The following is a 21014-nucleotide window of genomic DNA, read 5'->3' on the forward strand; positions in this document are numbered from 1 at the left end:
CCTTACAGTAAAGTGTTACCAATATATCAATCAGTAAAATGTTTAAGAACTGGCTGAACCAGATTTGTGTATTTTTGTTCATATAGGCTACAATTTTCCTATTTCATATTACATAACTAAAACCACTAGAAAATTGTTTACAGGAAAACTGATATTTTAACTTAGCTGGTGAGTTGACAACATGTCTGTGTTTTAGATAGGAGTAGCACCGGTTTTAGGTCAAAATCAATTAATTTGATCATCTTCTGCCCTCTTGAGGATGAACGGTGCGCCTGCATTACTTTATCTTCCAGTTATGCCAGATTTCCCGAGAAGTTGAGGTACACGTCAGAATGGAACTTGTACTGGTGAGCGGACGTGTACAGTGACCTCAGCAGTTTGTGCGTATCAGCTGACAAATACAGACGGGAAGACATGGAACGCGGTAAGACCTGCCGTGCCGAAAAACCACAACCTTTGAATAGAAAGGAATCTATTGATTGTAGTCTTCAATCTAGAATGTATAGAATCTAATATATTCAACGTTTGAATATAATGCTTTGATTCTATTCTTGAATCTAGAGTCATTAGAACCTGTTTTATTGAGATTCTCTTTAGCGCGGAGATAATATTCTTTACTTCTGCATTGCACTACGATGCTTAGCGACGTCATACAATTAACGAGCTGTAAAAGCCTATAGGCTGCACTGCTGTGACAGTAGTCAATAAAGGCACCATGACGCTATTTGTTATAGAAAACAGTGTATTTGTCTTATTAAAAGTAACATATTAGTAAAAATAATGGTCAGAACTCGAAATAGTTATGCACAAAGACAAAATTGACAAAGATAATTAAACTGAGCTGGATGATGACATGTTTTCACCAGATAACTATGATTTTTACAACGGAAATGAATCAACGTTGAACTTACTGGACAATGACTTTCTTCAAGAGCTGCTCTACAGCCAAAACAATCTTTGTTGCATTAATTTCCCGTTATCCCTGTAAAGCTGCTTTGAAACAATATGCAGCCTATACATCGCTAAATAAAGGTGTCTCCCATACAGAAATGTAATATATTCACATATATGTGGTACACTGTTAAATATTGAAATATATTGTGAAAATATATTTTTAAAATGCTTATAACATAATAAAGCTTAAATTGTTCTTCGTTTAAATATGTGTACATATATGTGAAAATATATTTGTGACTTATATCATGTGAAGTTTTGAATTAGTGTGTTTTTCAAATATGTTGCCTACTTTTGTTTCTACACCATGTTTAGGCTATTGTTTTATGGTTATACTGCTTTCATATTCTCATTCCATGTACATTAAGCCTACTATACACTTAAAAAAATGTCAACTAAAAAAAAAGTTTCCGGAGATTTTAGCTTTTTTTCTTATAATTCATTCCATCAGTATTTTTTAACGTTTTAATTCTAGATGTATATTCATGTAAATTCTGCATATGGTAACTTAACGATGCGCTTTAATGGGCGTGCGTGCTGAACATTCGAGTCGCATTTGATTTGACTGGAGAGGGAGTTACTACGGAAACGCCAAACGGGACTCAAATGACCACAAGCTGCAAAACTGTCTCACTGTTGTTTTCACGGCTTTCAGGTAAGTTTATTCCTAAAGTTACATAAATAATACACACACTGTTCCTGACACTTTCTTACATGTAATTGATACGCTCCTGGTGAATATTTAGTTTACAGAAATGGTTTAGTGTCTTCGAAAAAGACCGATGGCATCTTAGCCGTCAGGCTAACTATAAGAGGTTGGCTATAACGTTAGACTTGAGCTCATTTTTAATAGACGTTTGTGCTTTGAATCACATCTTATGAGTAAATGAGAATTTTTTATATATAGTTTTGTAAAGGTTGTGCTGGTAATTTGTCAATGGATGAATGTTAAGCTAATTAATCATCTACACATGCACTGTAGTGTTGGAGCGGGAAAACGGACTGACACTATTTCAAACACGTTTTGATCTTTCATGTTAATAAGCACATAATGATAAAAAAAACTGTTCTTTGATTTCAGGAGCATCAGAAAATTTACAAGGAAACAGGTGAGCTGAGCAAGCTCTTTAAATAACTTAATATGCATTTTTTGTTTTATATTCTGTATATTGTTCTTTCTCTTTTCTGGATTTCACCTCTGCTCTAGTTTGTTTATTTCTAATAAATGTGACATTTCATACTAAATATTCTGTGACAGACTTTTCATGTTCCTAGCTTCTTGCATGCTGATGGCCGTGCAGCAGAGTTTAGCAGACCTGACGAAGAACATCTCCAAGGCGCTAAGAACCATATGACAAAAAGTAAGTAAAACCTCACAACTGTTCAAAAGTTTTGTGTCGGTAAGATTTGAGATATTTTTTAAAGATGTCTCTTATGCCCACCACAGCCGCATTTTTTAAAAAATACAGTAAAACAGTATAATTAATGATATTTTTTTTGTTGTATTTTCTAATTTAATATATTTAAAAAAAGTAATTCATTGCATGCATGAATCACTGAATAGATTTCCTTATTTCAGAATATTCTCAGAAACATTCGCATTGATTGAATTCATCATTTTCTGGAGAATAGGCTACATGATGTTCACATTGGAAATGAAAGATGAACACCTTTTGCAACATGTCTTAATTACAAATATTATACTGCATATTTATGTTTACATAATATAGTGTTATTTTTTATTTAATCTATGTTGATTATATGAAAAGTGAACAGCATGAGTAGGATAGGATCACAAGATGGGTCAGACACGATTTTGACCACTTTATTAAGTTTTGTTTGGTAATTTTAATCACTGTTTCATTAACTAATTGCCTGGAATTAATAAATAAGAAGCAAATATAGCAGGTGCGGTCTCTTGCGCGTGAACTGGACCTTGTCTCATAAATGAACCGAAACTCGGCGTAGGCTAGGCCTAAATGTCTACTTTTAAACAAAATTCAAAACGAAATGATAACATTTTAGGCTACAGTAGCCTAGTCAGGTAAGGTCAGGTTTGCCGATGTGCATTATAGGCTATTTACTTATTCATATTTATCCCTGTGCACCGATCGGAGACGGCTGTCACTGCTGATATTGGGGACACAACATAGCCTATATACTAGGGACTTTAGCCTTTAAATATCTTTGCTGCATTGGATCAGTGTTCTTTCTAGAACAGCCAAGAGCTGTCTAGCCTCGCGGCAGCAGCGCCTCGCTACTGAGTTTTGATGTGTAGCGCAAAACTCATGAGTTTTGTGATGCGGTTGGGAATGAAATAATAATAGCCCATCCGCGCATCTCTAATACGAATGGAATGTTATTATTTGTCATGGAACATTGCGCGGCCAGCAATATTGTTATGTTTAAGGACATTATGGAATTAAGACAATGTCTGTACTAAGTTATGATTGTACTGTACAATTAAATACAATCGTTGCTAAGTCTGCAGTCTGAACACACTTACCTCAGAGCGTCCGTTAACTGAATGAATTGAGAATATCACCTGAAAATCAGAGCCGTTAAATATGAAATACAATAACATCAGCAATTTTCATTCAAGGAGCTGATTTCTGTAAATGAATGTAAAACTAAATGTATATTGCAGCACAGGGTGAAGTCAGTATATAAATTAATGAAGATTTGAGACAAATAAATGCAAATTTAATATAAAACAATGTAAATGGCGCTCTGTGGCACCGCAGGGTTTTGAACAGGTCCTGAGCCGTAGCTGGGCGCCGCGGACAGACGCCGAATGGTGCCGCCGGTGTGTGTACACTCATAGAGAATAATGTGTTCGAATTTTAAAGACATGGCGCTGCGCTTCTCGTCCTGTGTGCGACCCCCTTTTATTATTTTTTTTTTTTTGCGGTGATGACGGTGACGAGCTCAGACCCGCGGTTGGAGTCACGTGACCGCGGTATTGCGGTAATGCGGTAACCGTCCCAGCCCTACTTCAGTGTCACATGATCCTTGATCCATGATGCTGAAAGTTCAGTAGCTTTACCAAACCGATATAAATTACATTTTACAATATATTCACATAGAAAAAAAGTTATTTTAAAGTGTAATATTTCACAATATTACAGTTTTTACTTTTTTTTTATCAAATAAATGCAGTCTTCTTGGTGAACATAAGAGATTTCTTTCAAAGAGGAAAAATCTTACTGACCCCTAACTTTTATTATGGTTAGGGATGGGTACCGAAACCCGGTATTAAACGGGCACCGGGGCTGAATTTTGAAAGACCGCTGGATCCATAAGCTCGGACGTTATCGGTTCTGCTGTCGGTACTGGAGAAATTAAGAAAATACACACTATTTATTATTGCTATAAAGACAATTTTTTTTAATCTCGCCAGCCATTTCTATGTACAATAATATTTTGCTATTCACAGTCCGAGAGAGAGAGATCTCTATCACGTGGTGCCACAGTGTGCACAACACGAGCCCTGCTTAATGAGTGACGACGGAGGACAGAACTAAACATTCAACTTTACGTTCGACTGTCACTTTACGTTCGAAAATCGATTGCACAATCGATCGGACCAGGCAACACAAGTTTCAAAAACGAAAATAGGGAATCGATTCTACCTTGCTTTTTTTTTTTTTTTTTACTAAAAATGTGTTTTAGGTGGACAGATCAATATGGTACACAGAACATGTAGGATGTTGGAAAATAACAATGTATTTTCTGTTAACCAAATGCTTTTTAATATGTTTTCAATGTTTTCTGTTTTTATGTACAATGTACATAGATAGATATATAATTGTTAATTTAAAAAAAATACTATACAAAACTTAAGTGCAAAACCTGTAAACAAGGAACTAATATCAAATAAATTCAATGTTTTTGAAAACTTGCATTGACACATTGCCAAAACCTTTTTCCACCTAAATGTCAGGATCTATACACTTATACACAAAAAACTGTTAGTCTTTGTACCAGTAATTTATGCTTTTCTGACAATATGTAGGTATTTGCCATTCAGTTTGAGTCGACCGGCAATTAATTCATCCACTACTCTAGGAAGCATCACAGTGAAGTAAAAGCCTCTGAGACGAGTATCCTGCTCTGCTAAATACTCTGCATCATATGGTACATTTAACAGAATGTGTTCCTTTGATGACCAGACAAGTAGTTTTGCCATTCTTAGCCCAGTACAAAACATGCCTAATTGTATCTGTCTGTAGTAGCCCCTGACTCCATTCCTCTGTAATTCAGGTTTCCCATCAACCACTTTGATGTCACTATAACTCATTGTGAAATGGTCTGCTAGAGAGGTGGTATTGTTCTTAGGGATAGGGCACTTTATTTCCAGAAGTTCTACACCATTAATTATGCCATCAGGGCTTGCAGACAGCCATGGCTCTGTCAGGCTGACCCTGGTGCCTGAGAGGGAGACCTGTAGACCTTGTTCTACAAGAAGGTTTCGAGCTATTACCTCATTCTCACTCCCATACTTTGTAGCCGCAATACCCCGAAAGGTAGGGAAGAGATGCTCTCTCATGAATTTATCAGGATTTGTTGTTGCTCGTACTGGTACACCTTTAGCTGAACTAGCAGTGATTCTTATCTGTCTTGCACTAAGCCAAACCTCTGACTGTCACGGCTGGGTAGTGGAAAGGATCGAGGACTCAAGTGCAGGAAGAGGATTTAATAAAGTAAATATAAGTACAAAAACTAACAAACAAAAACAGAAAAAGAATAAATCAGATCCAGCAGGAAACACAAGGAACATGATAACAACGAACCAGCACAGGACTACAAACACAGGGAGACTAAATAGGGGAGCAAACAAGGAAGGTAACCAGGAAAAACAGGTGAGACAAATTAACCAATAATCAGATAACAAGGAAGGAGTCGTCAAGACAGAGACAGGAACACAGAACACCACATGTGCTACATATGACAGGACAGACTTGTGACATTACCCCCTCCTTAAGTAGCGGCTACCAGACGCTCCAAGACGTAACATACAAAACAAGAGTCCAGGCGGGAGGTGACACGGTGGAGGATCAGGGGGAGGGATAAGGGACCAGGTCCATGGAAGGGAACAGAGACAGGGGGTGATGGTTAATCCGGCGGCCAGGGCGAAGCAGACAGTCCATCGGGCGGCCAGGGCGAAGCAGATGACCCATCGGGCGGCCAGGGCGAAGCAGACGACCCATCGGGCGGCCAGGGCGAAGCAGACGACCCATCGGGCGGCCAGGGCGAAGCAGACGACCCATCGGGCGGCCAGGGCGAAGGTGAAGACCCCTCGGGCGACCAGGGCGAAGGTGAAGACCCCTCGGGCGACCAGGGCGAAGGTGAAGACCCCTCGGGCGACCAGGGCGAAGGTGAAGACCCCTCGTGCGACCAGGGCGAAGGTGAAGACCCCTCGGGCGACCAGGGCGAAGGTGAAGACCCCTCGGGCGACCAGGGCGAAGGTGAAGACCCCTCGGGCGGCCAGGGCGGAGAAGACCCGTCGGGCGGCCAGGGCGGTGAAGACCCCTCGGGCGGCCAGGGCGGTGAAGACCCCTCGGGCTGCCAGGGCGGTGAAGACCCCTCGGGCGGCCAGGGCGGTGAAGACCCCTCGGGCGGCCAGGGCGGTGAAGACCCCTCGGGCGGCCAGGGCGGTGAAGACCCCTCGGGCGGCCAGGGCGTTGAAGACCCCTCGGGCGGCCAGGGCGGTGAAGACCCCTCGGGCGGCCAGGGCGGTGAAGACCCCTCGGGCGGCCAGGGCAGTGACTCAGGCGCAGGAACAGCAGACACCGGCTCAGGAACAGCAGACACCGACTCAGGAACAACAGACACCGGCACAGGAACAACAGACACCGGCACAGGAACAGACACCGGCTCAGGAACAGACACAAGAGCTGTAACAGTCACAAGAACAGACACAAACACAGAAACAAACACTGGCTCTGGAACAGACATTGGCTCCAGCTCTGGAAAAGGCCTTGGCTCTGCCTCCGGCTCTGGAACAGGCACTGGCTCTGCCTCCGGCTCTGCCTCCGGCTCTGGAACAGCAGACACGGGCTCCGGCCCTGGAACAGCAGACACTGGCTCCGGCCCTGGAACAGGCACTGGCTCCGGACCTGGAACAGAGACTGGCTCCGGCCCTGGAACAGACACTGGCTCCGGCCCTGGAACAGACACTGGCTCCGGCCCTGGAACAGACACTGGCTCCGGCCCTGGAACAGCAGACACTGGCTCCGTCCCTGGAACAGCAGACACTGGCTCCGTCCCTGGAACAGCAGACACTGGCTCCGTCCCTGGAACAGCAGACACTGGCTCCGTCCCTGGAACAGCAGAAACTGGCTCCGGCCCTGGAACAGCAGACAATGCTACGGGCACTGGCTCTGCCTCCGGCTCTGGAACGGGCACTGGCTCTGCCTCCGGCCCTGGAACAGACACTGGCTCTACCTCCGGCTCTGGAACGGGCACTGGCTCTGCCTCCGGCTCTGGAACGGGCACTGGCTCTGCCTCCGGCTCTGGAACGGGCACTGGCTCTGCCTCCGGCTCTGGAACAGCAGACACGGGCACGTGAACAGTCTCTGACTGGGTAGACGGGACGTGAACAGTACAGTCTCTGACTGGGTAGACGGGACGTGAACAGTCTCTGTCTGGGCGGACGGGACGTGAACAGTCTCTGACTGGGTAGACGGGACGTGAACAGTCTCTGACTGGGCAGACGGGACGTGTCTCCTCCTTCTCCGGACCACTGGACTCGGGACCACCAGACTCGGGACCACCGGCCTCGGGACCACCGGAACTGGGACCACCGGAACTGGGACCACCAGACTCGGGACCACCGGACTCGGGACCACCGGAACTGTCACGGCTGGGTAGTGGAAAGGATCGAGGACTCAAGTGCAGGAAGAGGATTTAATAAAGTAAATATAAGTACAAAAACTAACAAACAAAAACAGAAAAAGAATAAATCAGATCAGCAGGAAACACAAGGAACATGATAACAACGAACCAGCACAGGACTACAAACACAGGGAGACTAAATCAAGGAGCAAACAAGGAAGGTAACGAGGAAAAAAAGGTGAGACAAATTAACCAATAATCAAATAACAAGGAAGGAGGAGTCAAGACAGAGACAGGAACACAGAACACCACATGTGCTACATATGACAGGACAGATTTGTGACATTACCCCCTCCTTAACTCTCTGGGGTCGAGAAACGCGCCGGCGCGTTTTGCTGTTTTTTTTCCACATAGCAGCAACATAGACTTAAAATACTCCGTCATTTTTGGTCATATAAATAAAATCAACACATGATTATAAACTATAGAGGGTCTTCTTTTTTTTGTGTACACTCACATTAACATCAAAACCGTGTGCTTTTGTAAAATGAAGAAAATAAACAGGGTGTGCTTTCTGCCTCTCTGTCTCCGTTAAATTTTTTTCTGGTGCACGTCTCTAAACTTAAACAAAGCTCAGCGAATACTATTCACACAAGCACGAGCAATATATCTTTATTATCATTTAAGTTTGTATTTTTAAAATATCTAATTCAAAACTAAAATAAATATTCTCTGTTTATGTAATCTATTAAAAAAGAGAGAGGTGTCAGCCGATCTCATTATCGTTCTCTTAGCTCATTATTCTGCTAATCTGACACGCCCACGGAGAGCGCGCGCGGTATTCAAACGCAAATGATCTGAAGCAACACATGCAAAGTGTCAACGCCCCTCATAAACGCGATAACCCAACAAATGTAATCATCAGATTAATGTAGACTATTTCTTCTTGCGAGGCTGTGTGAGGAATAATCCTGGGACATTTACCTCAGAACATGTACTGTTTTTTTTTTTTCATTTCGAGGAGCAACGGATCCATCTGATAAGTAAGTTTTTTTTTATTATTGTTCTAATCGCGATATCATAGTGTATGTAAACCGCAAAAAGACTGTTTAAATATGAATCGCGTCTGTGTGTGAATGAATGAACTGAACAGTTTTTACCAAACCCTATTGCTATACTGAGATGAGTGAAAATCGACTGAAATATGTTGAAATAACGTTAAAATGTCTTTGTATTAGCAACGTATTAAACTGCAAATTAATATGTATGCCCTAGTATAGGCTCATAAAAACAAAAAACGACATGCCTATGTTACAGACGAAATATGAAAGACAACATTTCGTCGACTTGTTTTGGATAGATTATTAACTGTTTACTGTAAACTAGACTACTGCCACATTGAATAAGCTTTTGTTCACCAATTTCTGCTCAAATGTTCTATATATTAGGCTATGTTTGTTTTGTCAAAAATAAAGTCATCAACTAGGATGCTATTATAGTCTTTGTTCCAATGTAGGCTTTATTCAAACTAATGAATCCTTAACTTTGAAATATGTATGATAAAATGTATACTTTAGTTTTTACAAAGAAATATGAAATATCCATCTGAGAAGTAAGTTTTTTTATTAGTGTTCTAATTGCGATTATCATTGTGTATGTAAACCGCAAAAAGACTGTTTAAATATGAATCGCGTCTGTGTGTGAATGAATGAACTGAACAGTTTTTACCAAACCCTATTGCTATACTGAGATGAGTGAAAATCGACTGAAATATGTTGAAATAACGTTAAAATGTCTTTGTATTAGCAACGTATTAAACTGCAAATTAATATTTATATGCCCTAATATAGGCTATCATAAAAACAACAAACGATATGCCTATGTTACAGAAGAAATATGAAAGACAACATTTCGTTGACTAGTTTTTGGATAGATTATTAACTGTTTACTGTAGCCTAAACTATAGACTACTGCCACATTGAATAAGCTTTTGTTCACCAATTTCTGCTCAAATGTTAAATATATTAGGCTATGTTTGTTTTGTCAAAAATAAAGTCATCAACTAGGATGCTATTATAGTGTTTGTTCCAATTTAGGCTTTATTCAAACTAATGAATCCTTAACTTTGAAATATGTATGATAAAATGTATACTTTAGTTTTTACAAAGAAATATTACACTTGAAATATTATTATTTTAATTGTTGCTGTAATTGTAACCTTTTTAATAAAATAGCAAATAATATATTTACAAGGTAGATGTAAACAAAATCTTAAAAGGTCAATATAAGCCTTCTCTTCAAATTATTTGTATTGTGTTTTATTAGTGACAAATTTGGGGAGAGGATACATATCCAAAACTTTCTGAAAATACAGTATGAGAATTATCTACACAATTACTAGAAATGTTCACCTTGGATATTATACAATTTGCAAGCAAAAATACAAGTGGAAAAACACTATTTTTTATAGATGTTTCCAACTGTGAACCAATTTTGTAGTATATATACACATTTCTTTTCTTGTGTCCTTGTATTCTTTCTTGTGGCTCAGTGACACACCTGTGAAAAGCTCATTATGCAGCTCATTAAGCAGGTCTTTTGTCTTCACAGGTGTGAATCAGACCATTATACATGAGTCACGCCCATTTCGCATATTGCCTTTCCAAACAAAAAGTGTTTTACTAAATTTAAATCAATGTATTGTTTTATGTGAATGATTTGGAAGGATGATTTTCAGATCATTTTGAAGCAAAAATCCTAGGCGAGAACATCCATTAGTCAAAAGTCTTGTGGACACATATTTAGTATGTGTTCTGTGGCCTTATTTCAGAGACTTTAAGTTTTAGTTTTTTCAATAACCATGCATAAACAATATTCTCTCAAAAATAAAAAACATGTACATACATCTTGCTAACATATTATGGTAGCCCTGTTTGTGCTATATAGAGTGAATTTACACCTTTGCCATTAACATGTTTATAAATAACTGAAAAAAGCACAAATGTTAGAGCATGTCAGAACACCTCCAGGACCCCAAAAACACATAGGACCCCAGAGGGTTAAGGAGCGGCTACCAGACGCTCCAAGACGTAACATACAAAACAAGAGTCCAGGCGGGAGGTGACACGGTGGAGGATAAGGGGGAGGGATGAGGGGCCAGGTCCATGGAAGGGAACAGAGACAGGGGGTGATGGTTAATCCGGCGGCCAGGGCGGAAGCAGACAGTCCATCGGGCGGCCAGGGCGAAGCAGACGACCCATCGGGCGGCCAGGGCGAAGCAGACGACCCATCGGGCGGCCAGGGCGAAGCAGACGACCCATCGGGCGGCCAGGGCGAAGCAGACGACCCATCGGGCGGCCAGGGCGAAGCAGACGACCCATCGGGCGGCCAGGGCGAAGCAGACGACCCATCGGGCGGCCAGGGCGAAGCCGACGACCCTTCGGGCGGCCAGGGCGAAGCCGACGACCCTTCGGGCGGCCAGGGCGAAGCAGACGACCCATCGGGCGGCCAGGGCAAAGGTGAAGACCCCTCGGGCGGCCAGGGCAAAGGTGAAGACCCCTCGGGCGGCCAGGGCAAAGGTGAAGACCCCTCGGGCGGCCAGGGCAAAGGTGAAGACCCCTCGGGCGGCCAGGGCAAAGGTGAAGACCCCTCGGGCGGCCAGGGCAAAGGTGAAGACCCCTCGGGCGGCCAGGGCAAAGGTGAAGACCCCTCGGGCGGCCAGGGCAAAGGTGAAGACCCCTCGGGCGGCCAGGGCAAAGGTGAAGACCCCTCGGGCGGCCAGGGCAAAGGTGAAGACCCCTCGGGCGGCCAGGGCAAAGGTGAAGACCCCTCGGGCGGCCAGGGCAAAGGTGAAGACCCCTCGGGCGGCCAGGGCAAAGGTGAAGACCCCTCGGGCGGCCAGGGCAAAGGTGAAGACCCCTCGGGCGGCCAGGGCAAAGGTGAAGACCCCTCGGGCGGCCAGGGCAAAGGTGAAGACCCCTCGGGCGGCCAGGGCAAAGGTGAAGACCCCTCGGGCGGCCAGGGCAAAGGTGAAGACCCCTCGGGCGGCCAGGGCAAAGGTGAAGACCCCTCGGGCGGCCAGGGCAAAGGTGAAGACCCCTCGGGCGGCCAGGGCAAAGGTGAAGACCCCTCGGGCGGCCAGGGCAAAGGTGAAGACCCCTCGGGCGGCCAGGGCAAAGGTGAAGACTCCTCGGGCGGCCAGGGCAAAGGTGAAGACCCCTCGGGCGGCCAGGGCAGTGACTCAGGCGCAGGAACAGCAGACACTGGCTCAGGGACAGCAGACACCGGCTCAGGAACAGCAGACACCGGCTCAGGTACAGCAGACACCGGCTCAGGAACATCAGACACCGGCTCAGGAACATCAGACACCGGCTCAGGAACATCAGACACCGGCTCAGGAACAGACACCGGCTCAGGAACAGATACAAGAGCTGTAACAGTCACAAGAACAGACAAACACAGAAACAAACACTGGCTCTGGAACAGACATTGGCTCCAGCTCTGGAACAGGCCTTGGCTCTGCCTCCGGCTCTGGAACAGGCACTGGCTCTGCCTTCGGCTCTGGAACTGCAGACACTGGCTCCGGCCCTGGAACAGGCACTGGCTCCGGCCCTGGAACAGACACTGGCTCCGGCCCTGGAACAGCAGACACTGGCTCCGGCCCTGGAACAGCAGACACTGGCTCCGGCCCTGGAACAGCAGACACTGGCTCCGGCCCTGGAACAGCAGACACTGGCTCCGGCCCTGGAACAGCAGACACTGGCTCCGGCCCTGGAACAGCAGACACTGGCTCCGGCCCTGGAACAGCAGACACTGGCTCCGGCCCTGGAACAGCAGACACTGGCTCCGGCCCTGGAACAGCAGACACTGGCTCCGGCCCTGGAACAGCAGACACTGGCTCCGGCCCTGGAACAGCAGACACTGGCTCCGGCCCTGGAACAGCAGACACTGGCTCCGGCCCTGGAACAGCAGAGACTGGCTCCGGCCCTGGAACAGCAGACACTGGCTCCGGCCCTGGAACAGCAGACACTGGCTCCGGCCCTGGAACAGCAGACACTGGCTCCGGCCCTGGAACAGCAGACACTGGCTCCGGCCCTGGAACAGCAGACACTTGCTCCGGCCCTGGAACAGCAGACACTGGCTCCGGCCCTGGAACAGCAGACACTGGCTCCGGCCCTGGAACAGCAGACACTGGCTCCGGCCCTGGAACAGCAGACACTGGCTCCGGCCCTGGAACAGCAGACACTGGCTCCGGCCCTGGAACAGCAGACACTGGCTCCGGCCCTGGAACAGCAGACACTGGCTCCGGCCCTGGAACAGCAGACACTGCTACGGGCACTGGCTCTGCCTCCGGCTCTGGAACGGGCACTGGCTCTACCTCCGGCTCTGGAACGGACACTGGCTCTACCTCCGGCTCTGGAACGGGCACTGGCTCTGCCTCCGGCTCTGGAACGGGACGTGTCTCCTTCTCCGGACCACCGGACTCGGGACCACCAGACTCGGGACCACCGGACTCAGGACCACCAGAACTGGGACCACCGGAACTGGCACCACCAGACTCGGGACCACCGGACTCGGGACCACCGGAACTAGTACGGAGGGTTTCTTCCTTCTCCTCCGCCGACAAATGTGAGACGGTGTGGGATGAACTGCCTCCGGAGTAGCTGCCTGTTGCCACAATGGTGGTTTCCCTTGTGGGTCTAAAATATTAATAAAAGCCCAAAAGTCAAAAGCTCTCAGCACTTCCATCTCCGACACATCAAATGGCTTATCCAGGGCATAATTAAAGAGGTCCTTAAGAGCCATCTTCCCCAACCCTAAACCCTCACTGGCGGAGAAAAATTCCCGGGCAAAATCTCTCACATTCCTCCCCTCCTGGTGCAAGGAAACCAATGCAGAGACCTTCATGATCCGGTCATAGTGCGGGCAGTCAATCGGCACGACTGGTGGTTGACCCGAAGTCTTCCGCTGAGTCCTCACAGGGGTGGTTCGTTCTGTCACGGCTGGGTAGTGGAAGGGATCGAGGACTCAAATGCAGGAAGAGGATTTAATAAAGTAAATATAAGTACAAAAACTAACAAACAAAACAGAAAAAGAATAATTCAGATCAGCAGGAAACACAAGGAACATGATAACAACGAACCAGCACAGGACTACAAACACAGGGAGACTAAATAGGGGAGCAAACAAGGAAGGTAACGAGGAAAAACAGGTGAGACAAATTAACCATTAATCAGATAACAAGGAAGGAGGAGTCAAGACAGAGACAGGAACACAGAACACCACATGTACTACATATGACAGGACAGACTTATGACACTGACAAGCTCTGATTTTGTGTTTGAATCTCCAATATTGCTGCCTGGTCGCTGTTCATCTCTATGTAGTTGCTGTAAAATGCTATACAGGTCCTTCTCAAGAAATTAGCATATTGTGATAAAGTTAATTATTTTCCATAATGTAATGATAAAAATTAAACTTTCATATATTTTAGATTCATTGCACACCAACTGAAATATTTCAGGTCTTTTATTGTTTTAATACTGATGATTTTGGCATACAGCTCATGAAAACCCAAAATTCCTGTCTCAAAAAATTAGCATATCATGAAAAGGGTCTCTAAACAAGCTATTAACCTAATCATCTGAATCAACTAATTAATTATAAACACCTGCAAAAGATTCCTGAGGCTTTTAAAAACTCCCAGCCTGTTTCATTACTCAAAACCGCAATCATGGGTAAGACTGCCGACCTGACTGCTGTCCAGAAGGCCTTCATTGACACCCTCAAGCAAGAGGGTAAGACAGAAAGAAATTTCTGAACAAATAGGCTGTTCCCAGAGTGCTGTATCAAGGCACCTCAGTGGGAAGTCTGTGGGAAGGAAAAAGTGTGGCAAAAAACGCTGCACAACGAGAAGAGGTGACCGGACCCTGAGGAAGATTGTGGAGAAGGACCGATTCCAGACCTTGGGGGACCTGCGGAAGCAGTGGACTGAGTCAGGAGTAGAAACATCCAGAGCCACCGTGCACAGGCGTGTGCAGGAAATGGGCTACAGGTGCCGCATTCCCCAGGTCAAGCCACTTTTGAACCAGAAACAGCGGCAGAAGCGCCTGACCTGGGCTACAGAGAAGCAGCACTGGACTGTTGCTCAGTTTTGCATGTCATTCGGAAATCAAGGTGCCAGAGTCTGGAGGAAGACTGGGGAGAAGGAAATGCCAAAATGCCTGAAGTCCAGTGTCAAGTACCCACAGTCAGTGATGGTCTGGGGTGCCATGTCAGCCGCTGGTGTTAGTGCACTGTGTTTTATCAAGGGCAGGGCCAATGCAGCTAGCTATCAGGAGATTTTGGAGCACTTCATGCTTCCATCTGCTGAAAAGCTTTATGGAGATGAAGATTTCATTTTTCAGCACGACCTGGCACCTGCTCACAGTGCCAAAACCACTGGTAAATGGTTTAGTGACCATGGTATTACTGTGCTCAATTGGCCTGCCAACTCTCCTGACCTGAACCCCATAGAGAATCTGTGGGATATTGTGAAGAGAAAGTTGAGAGACGCAAGACCCAACACTCTGGATGAGCTTAAGGCCGCTATCGAAGCATCCTGGGCCTCCATAACACCTCAGCAGTGCCACAGGCTGATTGCCTCCATGCCACGCCGCATTGAAGCAGTCATTTCTGCAAAAGGATTCCCGACCAAGTATTGACTATTGTGTGCATAACTGAACATAATTATTTGAAGGTTGACTTTTTTTTTTGTATTAAAAACACTTCTTTTATTGGTCGGATGAAATATGCTAATTTTTTGAGACAGGAATTTTGGGTTTTCATGAGCTGTATGCCAAAATCATCAGTATTAAAACAATAAAACACCTGAAATATTTCAGTTGGTGTGCAATGAATCTAAAATATATGAAAGTTTAATTTTTATCATTACATTATGGAAAATAATGAACTTTATCACAATATGCTAATTTTTTGAGAAGGACCTGTACATTTACTGCAAGTCAAAGTCTCCCCATGTGGCTGGTGGGGTTCTACACTATCAATTTCATCTGCCTGCTCCGGCACATTTGCATTGTAGCACTTTTCTAAAAGACTATTTTTTAGTTCAAACAAAGCTTTTGTATCTGAAGAACTGACTCTCTCCCTGAAGTCATGATGCGTGTCATAGCATGGTGTCGGTGCTAGTCTTTCTCCCTCCCTGGCTGATGACGCATCATATACTTCCTCCGCTCTGTGATGTCTAAATGTTATCTGGCTGATTCGTTTTTGTTCATGATTTCTTCTGGTCCCTGCATTCCATCTACGCTGCTCATCAGTGCAAGATATCCCTGTTATACCACTGGCCACTGCATTCTGCACCTTTCAAAAATCAGAAAATATTGTTTACTTCATTGCTTATTGCACAGTACATCACCATTAGTACACAAAACGTTTTTTTCAAGCCAAAAGATTTATTATAATTTACATTTATTATTGTTTAAATATTGCTGTAAAAATTAATTCTTCACGTTGAATCACGCTGCACATAGTATTTGCTGTATGTTAAGCCAGACTAGCAGTGTTGCTCTATTTATAAATACCCACCTTCCACAACACAGCAGCAGCATGACTACACGACCTACCAAGGCCAGGTATGCAGGAGCATCCAGCTGTTTTCACTACTCCGTTATTTTACACATATATAACATAACCCACGCAATGTGATAGGGTTTATTGATAGTCTGACTCGGCTCTACCTCCGCTTTTAAGATTGTGAACTGCTGATGATTATGGCAAAGAATTCGTCCAATTTTATTAATGTGTAAGTAATTGTATGCTTTCGTGCTTTCATAATTTCTAAGCTCCTCGCCGTCGACACCCTCAGACAAAACAAAGTAATTAAATATGTCAACATATGTGACTGATGGCCATTGTGTCATATCATCAATCCAGGAGGTGGCGCTTGTCAACTTCGTAGGATGAGGGACAGACAAAGTTACGTTTTTAACGGTTTTCGTTAAATAATCTTGCCCGTGCTGCCACCGCAAACTAATGTTGCCATTGCTTGTTGCCATTTTTGACATTAAAAGTAAGTAAAAGAGATTATTACAAACTTCGTTTTCAGAAATGTCCAATAACGCCTACATAAACATCAAACCGTGAACCGGAAGTTTCGAGCATCCAGTCTACACGCACGCGCAAAGCATGATTTCGCGTCCCGTGAAAAAGGTGAATAAGTGCCGGTAATGACGGTATTGAAACTGATACCGTTGCTATTTTAAGACCCCGCGGTATACGATATTACCGAAATACCGCCCAACCCTAACTGGTAGCTTTGGCACTGTGTGCAGGTACCAAGTCCTGTTGGAAAATGAAATCTGCATCTCCATAAAGTTGGTCAGCAGCAGGAAGCATGAAGTGCTCTAAAACTTCCTGGTAGACGGCTGCGTTAACCTTGGACCTCAGAAAACACAGTGGACCAACACCAGCAGATGACATGCCACCCCAAACCATCACTGACTGTGGAAACTTTGCCTCTCCTCTCTTCTTCCAGACTCTGGGACCTTGATTTCCAAAGGAAATGCAAAATTTACTTTCATCAGAGAACATAACTTTGAACCAATCAGCTACAGTCCAGTCCTTTTTGTCGTGAGATGCTTCTGATGTGGTCTCTTGTTCAAGGGTGGCTTGACACAAGGAATGCGACAGCTGAAACCCATGTCTTGCATACATCTGTGCATATGTGGTTCTTGAAGCACTGACTCCAGCTGCAGTCCACTCTTTGTGAATCTCCCCCACATTTTTGAATGGGTTTTGTTTCACAATCTTCTCCAGGGTGCGGTTATCCCTATTGCTTGTACACTTTTTTCTACCACATCTTTTCCTTCCCTTCGCCTCTCTATTAATATGCTTGGACACAGAGCTCTCTGAACTGCCAGCCTCTTTAGACATGACCTTTTGTGTCTTGCCCTCCTTTTGCAAGATGTCAATGGTCGTCTTCCCCATAATTGTGTAGCCTACAGAACTGGACCATTTAAAGGCCTTTTTAGGAGTTTTGAGTTAATTAGCTGATTAGAGTGTGGCACCAGGTGTCTTCAATATTGAAACTTTTCCCAATATTCAAATTTTCTGAGATACTGATTTTGGGGTGTTCATTAGTTGTCAGTTATTAGCATCAAAATTAAAAGGAATGAACAGATTTATAATATATCAGTCTGTGTGTAATGAATGAATATAATATCCAAGTTTCACTTTTTGAACGTAATTACTGAAATAAATCAACTTTTTGATGATATTCTAATTATATGACCAGCACCTGTATATGTATCTTTTATTAATTGTTTATCTTTGTTTAATATAGAGAACAGATATATATATATATATATATATATATATATATATATATATATATATATATAAACAAAAAGAACCGATAAGAATACCGTTAAAGTACCGGATCGATAAGCAGTATCGTAAGAGTAGTAATACCGTTAAAACCTTAATGATACCATCCCTATGGTGGTAAGTTATTATGTTATGATGGCTTATGTTCTTCTCACTTAAATTATTCTGTATAGGGCTGTGAATCTTTGGGTTGGCACAGCGAATCGATTCGATACACGATTCATACGTTTTCGATTCAAGACCGATTTTTGCAAATTCAGAAAGATTCGATTCAATGCGATTCACATTAAAATTCGATGCAATTCGATTAATTCGATTCGATTCTTCATTTTTTATATGCATTCATAGGATTATTTAAATGCTTCCCCCAATGGGTCTAAGTCAGGGTGTGAATTACACAGTGGTCTTCGGGGGTCAGAGAGTGGGGACAAAAAAACAAACACATTTTGTCTATTGTTAATGTTAGTTCATGTTAGTTTTTAATGAATATATTATTATAAAAAAAATATTTCCAAAGCCTATAAATTAGCATTTGAAGAAATGTAAGCCAAAATTTAAAAAGGCTTTAAAAGTATTGTTAGTTCATCATGCTAACTATTTTGTAGGATAGTGTTAATGGATACACAACCTTAAAGTGTTCCTGGTACATTAAACATCCTTCCATTGTGAGACTAAAATGAACTTTCCCAACTAAACCTTAACTAACTTTTCCTCATGGAATACTCTGTTTTCTCTTTATACTGAACATTTTCCTTATGATTCTGAAAGAAAACGCGCCGGGTGTCTACTTGTGCTATAGTAACGATTACGAATGCAATTTTAATGCGCATCTGACTGATGGATAAACCACGCGCTCTTATTTCAGTGTAATTAATATTGTAATTATTTCAGCAGTTTCCTTCGTACATTCAGTTTAACAACATTAAGTTAAATTTCATTCATCATTCATCATTCATCGGAAGCGTGTGCATTTTAGACACATATTATGCGTTAGCTCTTTCCATGTAATAAATGCGCACCCTTGAATAAGTGGGGTTTTACTTCAGCTGCTCAGGACGGGTATGACCCATTTCCGTAAAACTTCAGTATCTTATCTTAAAGAAAATATCGGCGTTGTTTCATAGCAGTGCCCGCGCAATGACATGGCAGCTTTATCAATATCTTGATCGGTTTGACTCAAGACTCAAGACTTGCTTTCTCGATAGAGAGCTGTCATCTGCTCATGTGAACATCAGTGGCTGTCCTGAGGAGAGCTCAAACATGGACTGCTCAAAAATCTGTAGTTGAGAGCTATATGGGACCGAGCGCGAGCGAAATCAAGTGAAAGATGGTAAACAGTGCAGCGAGTATCTGTGAAGGAGAGCTGTGAGGATGCGAAATGACGCCGCACAACGCCTCCATTAATTCGCGCATGTAGTCATTTAATGTTTATATATTTTAAAGCACTGAATCTCTATAGAATCACAAATTATTCAATTCCTAGCATTTTAAATCGAATATTGACCGAAATAAACGATTCACGATTCAAAATACATGTTTCAAGATCGATGCATATGCATCGTCAGGATTTGTAATCGATGCATCGAGAAAACGAGTAAATCGTTACACCCCTAATACTATAGCATATGTAGTCTATTCCAAAGAGACTCTGAGCAGTGAGGACAAATAATACATTTACTAAGGGATCTTGAAAAAATCTGATTGTAATTTTATACCACATAAACCTAAGTAGGCAAAAATAGGGACTACTGGACCTATGGTGCAAAATACACGTGATGTGAAACCGGTGTAATAGAGCTAACTGAATCATTGTCATTTAAGAATATGACCGCGTGTGTGAGTGAATCAAAATTGTGATATTTTAATGATTTAATTGTGTAGCTCTCCAGCTATGCTAATCTTTCTTCTTTTGATTTCCTGTTTTTATCTTGGTATGCCCATCCCAAGGTAATTAGATATTAAGCCACTTCCAGTTTGGATTCAGCCTCACTTGTGAAGACTTCCGATGACACCTACACTATACAAAACTGCCCAAATACTAACCCTATATAATATAATCATTTCCTTTAGGGTAAGGTCACAGATTTTTAAGTCTCTTTGTATTGTTACAATGTTGGTAATTAAATGCATACATTAAATGTGTTGTACTAAATGTGTTAAACTTATGTTTTAGACAAATGGATTCGTTTGTGAAGGAAAGACTACATCATTTCACGGTAAGCTATTATTGTTTTTTTACATTAAAACTTTTAAAAAATGCATTAGGCTGCAATTTACCTCTGATGTCTCATTCAAGACCATCATACACTCTTCCTAGAGTTGTCCTTCATATACATTTACAGCTAAAACTTTACAGAAATACCCTGTATACCTTGAAATAGCCTGTCATATGAACACCTATAATGTTAATAATTTACTTATTATTTATTATATTACTTATAATCTACTTAATAATTTACTTAATTTACTACAGTCGCTGCTTCTTTTAACAACGGTTTCTTTGTGAACTGTCAATTACACTGTGCCTCGTTTACTAAACAAAATGCTCTGAACAAACATAAAATCCTCCAAAGCTATCTGGGACACTATTTAAATAAACCATCCACTTGTTTCTGATGCTGTTGTCAGAAACAATGGAACGTAGTATGTCTGAAGCAATCTAACCAGAACCACCTCAAGTAACCACTGACAAACATTCTTTCTTGTTTTCTTTTACAGATGCTGCCATAAATCGGCATGAGAAGGCAACTGCTGTACAGTTGGGCCAGGCCATGAATAATAATTTGTCAGACCTGAGGTTCCAGAATAAGAGGGTATGCACTTGAGAGCTGTGTGTT

At 43.2% G+C, this 21014-nt stretch overlaps 1 protein-coding gene across 4 annotated transcripts in view; it reads left to right on the forward strand.

Moving 5' to 3' along the window:
• The first annotated feature begins 314 nt into the window (after positions 1–314).
• LOC143706809 (uncharacterized) overlaps positions 315–21014 on the forward strand; it is a 101554-nt gene continuing 80854 nt past the window's right edge. For 2 of the 4 annotated variants that reach the window (XM_077199146.1, XM_077199148.1), the window contains exon 1: positions 315–424. In XM_077199146.1, the coding sequence (XP_077055261.1) occupies positions 415–424 (10 nt within the window). In that variant the 5' untranslated portion in view covers positions 315–414. Of the gene's footprint in view, positions 1610–2035; positions 2064–2212; positions 2316–20124; positions 20249–20350; positions 20394–20895; positions 20991–21014 lie in introns of all 4 variants that reach the window. The other 2 variants (XM_077199150.1, XR_013193030.1) reach the window with 2 other exon arrangements.

The sequence above is a fragment of the Siphateles boraxobius genome, unplaced genomic scaffold (genome assembly GCF_051911475.1).
Source record: "Siphateles boraxobius isolate OS27281-9 unplaced genomic scaffold, OSU_SipBor_1 41, whole genome shotgun sequence".
Lineage (NCBI taxonomy): Eukaryota > Metazoa > Chordata > Actinopteri > Cypriniformes > Leuciscidae > Siphateles > Siphateles boraxobius.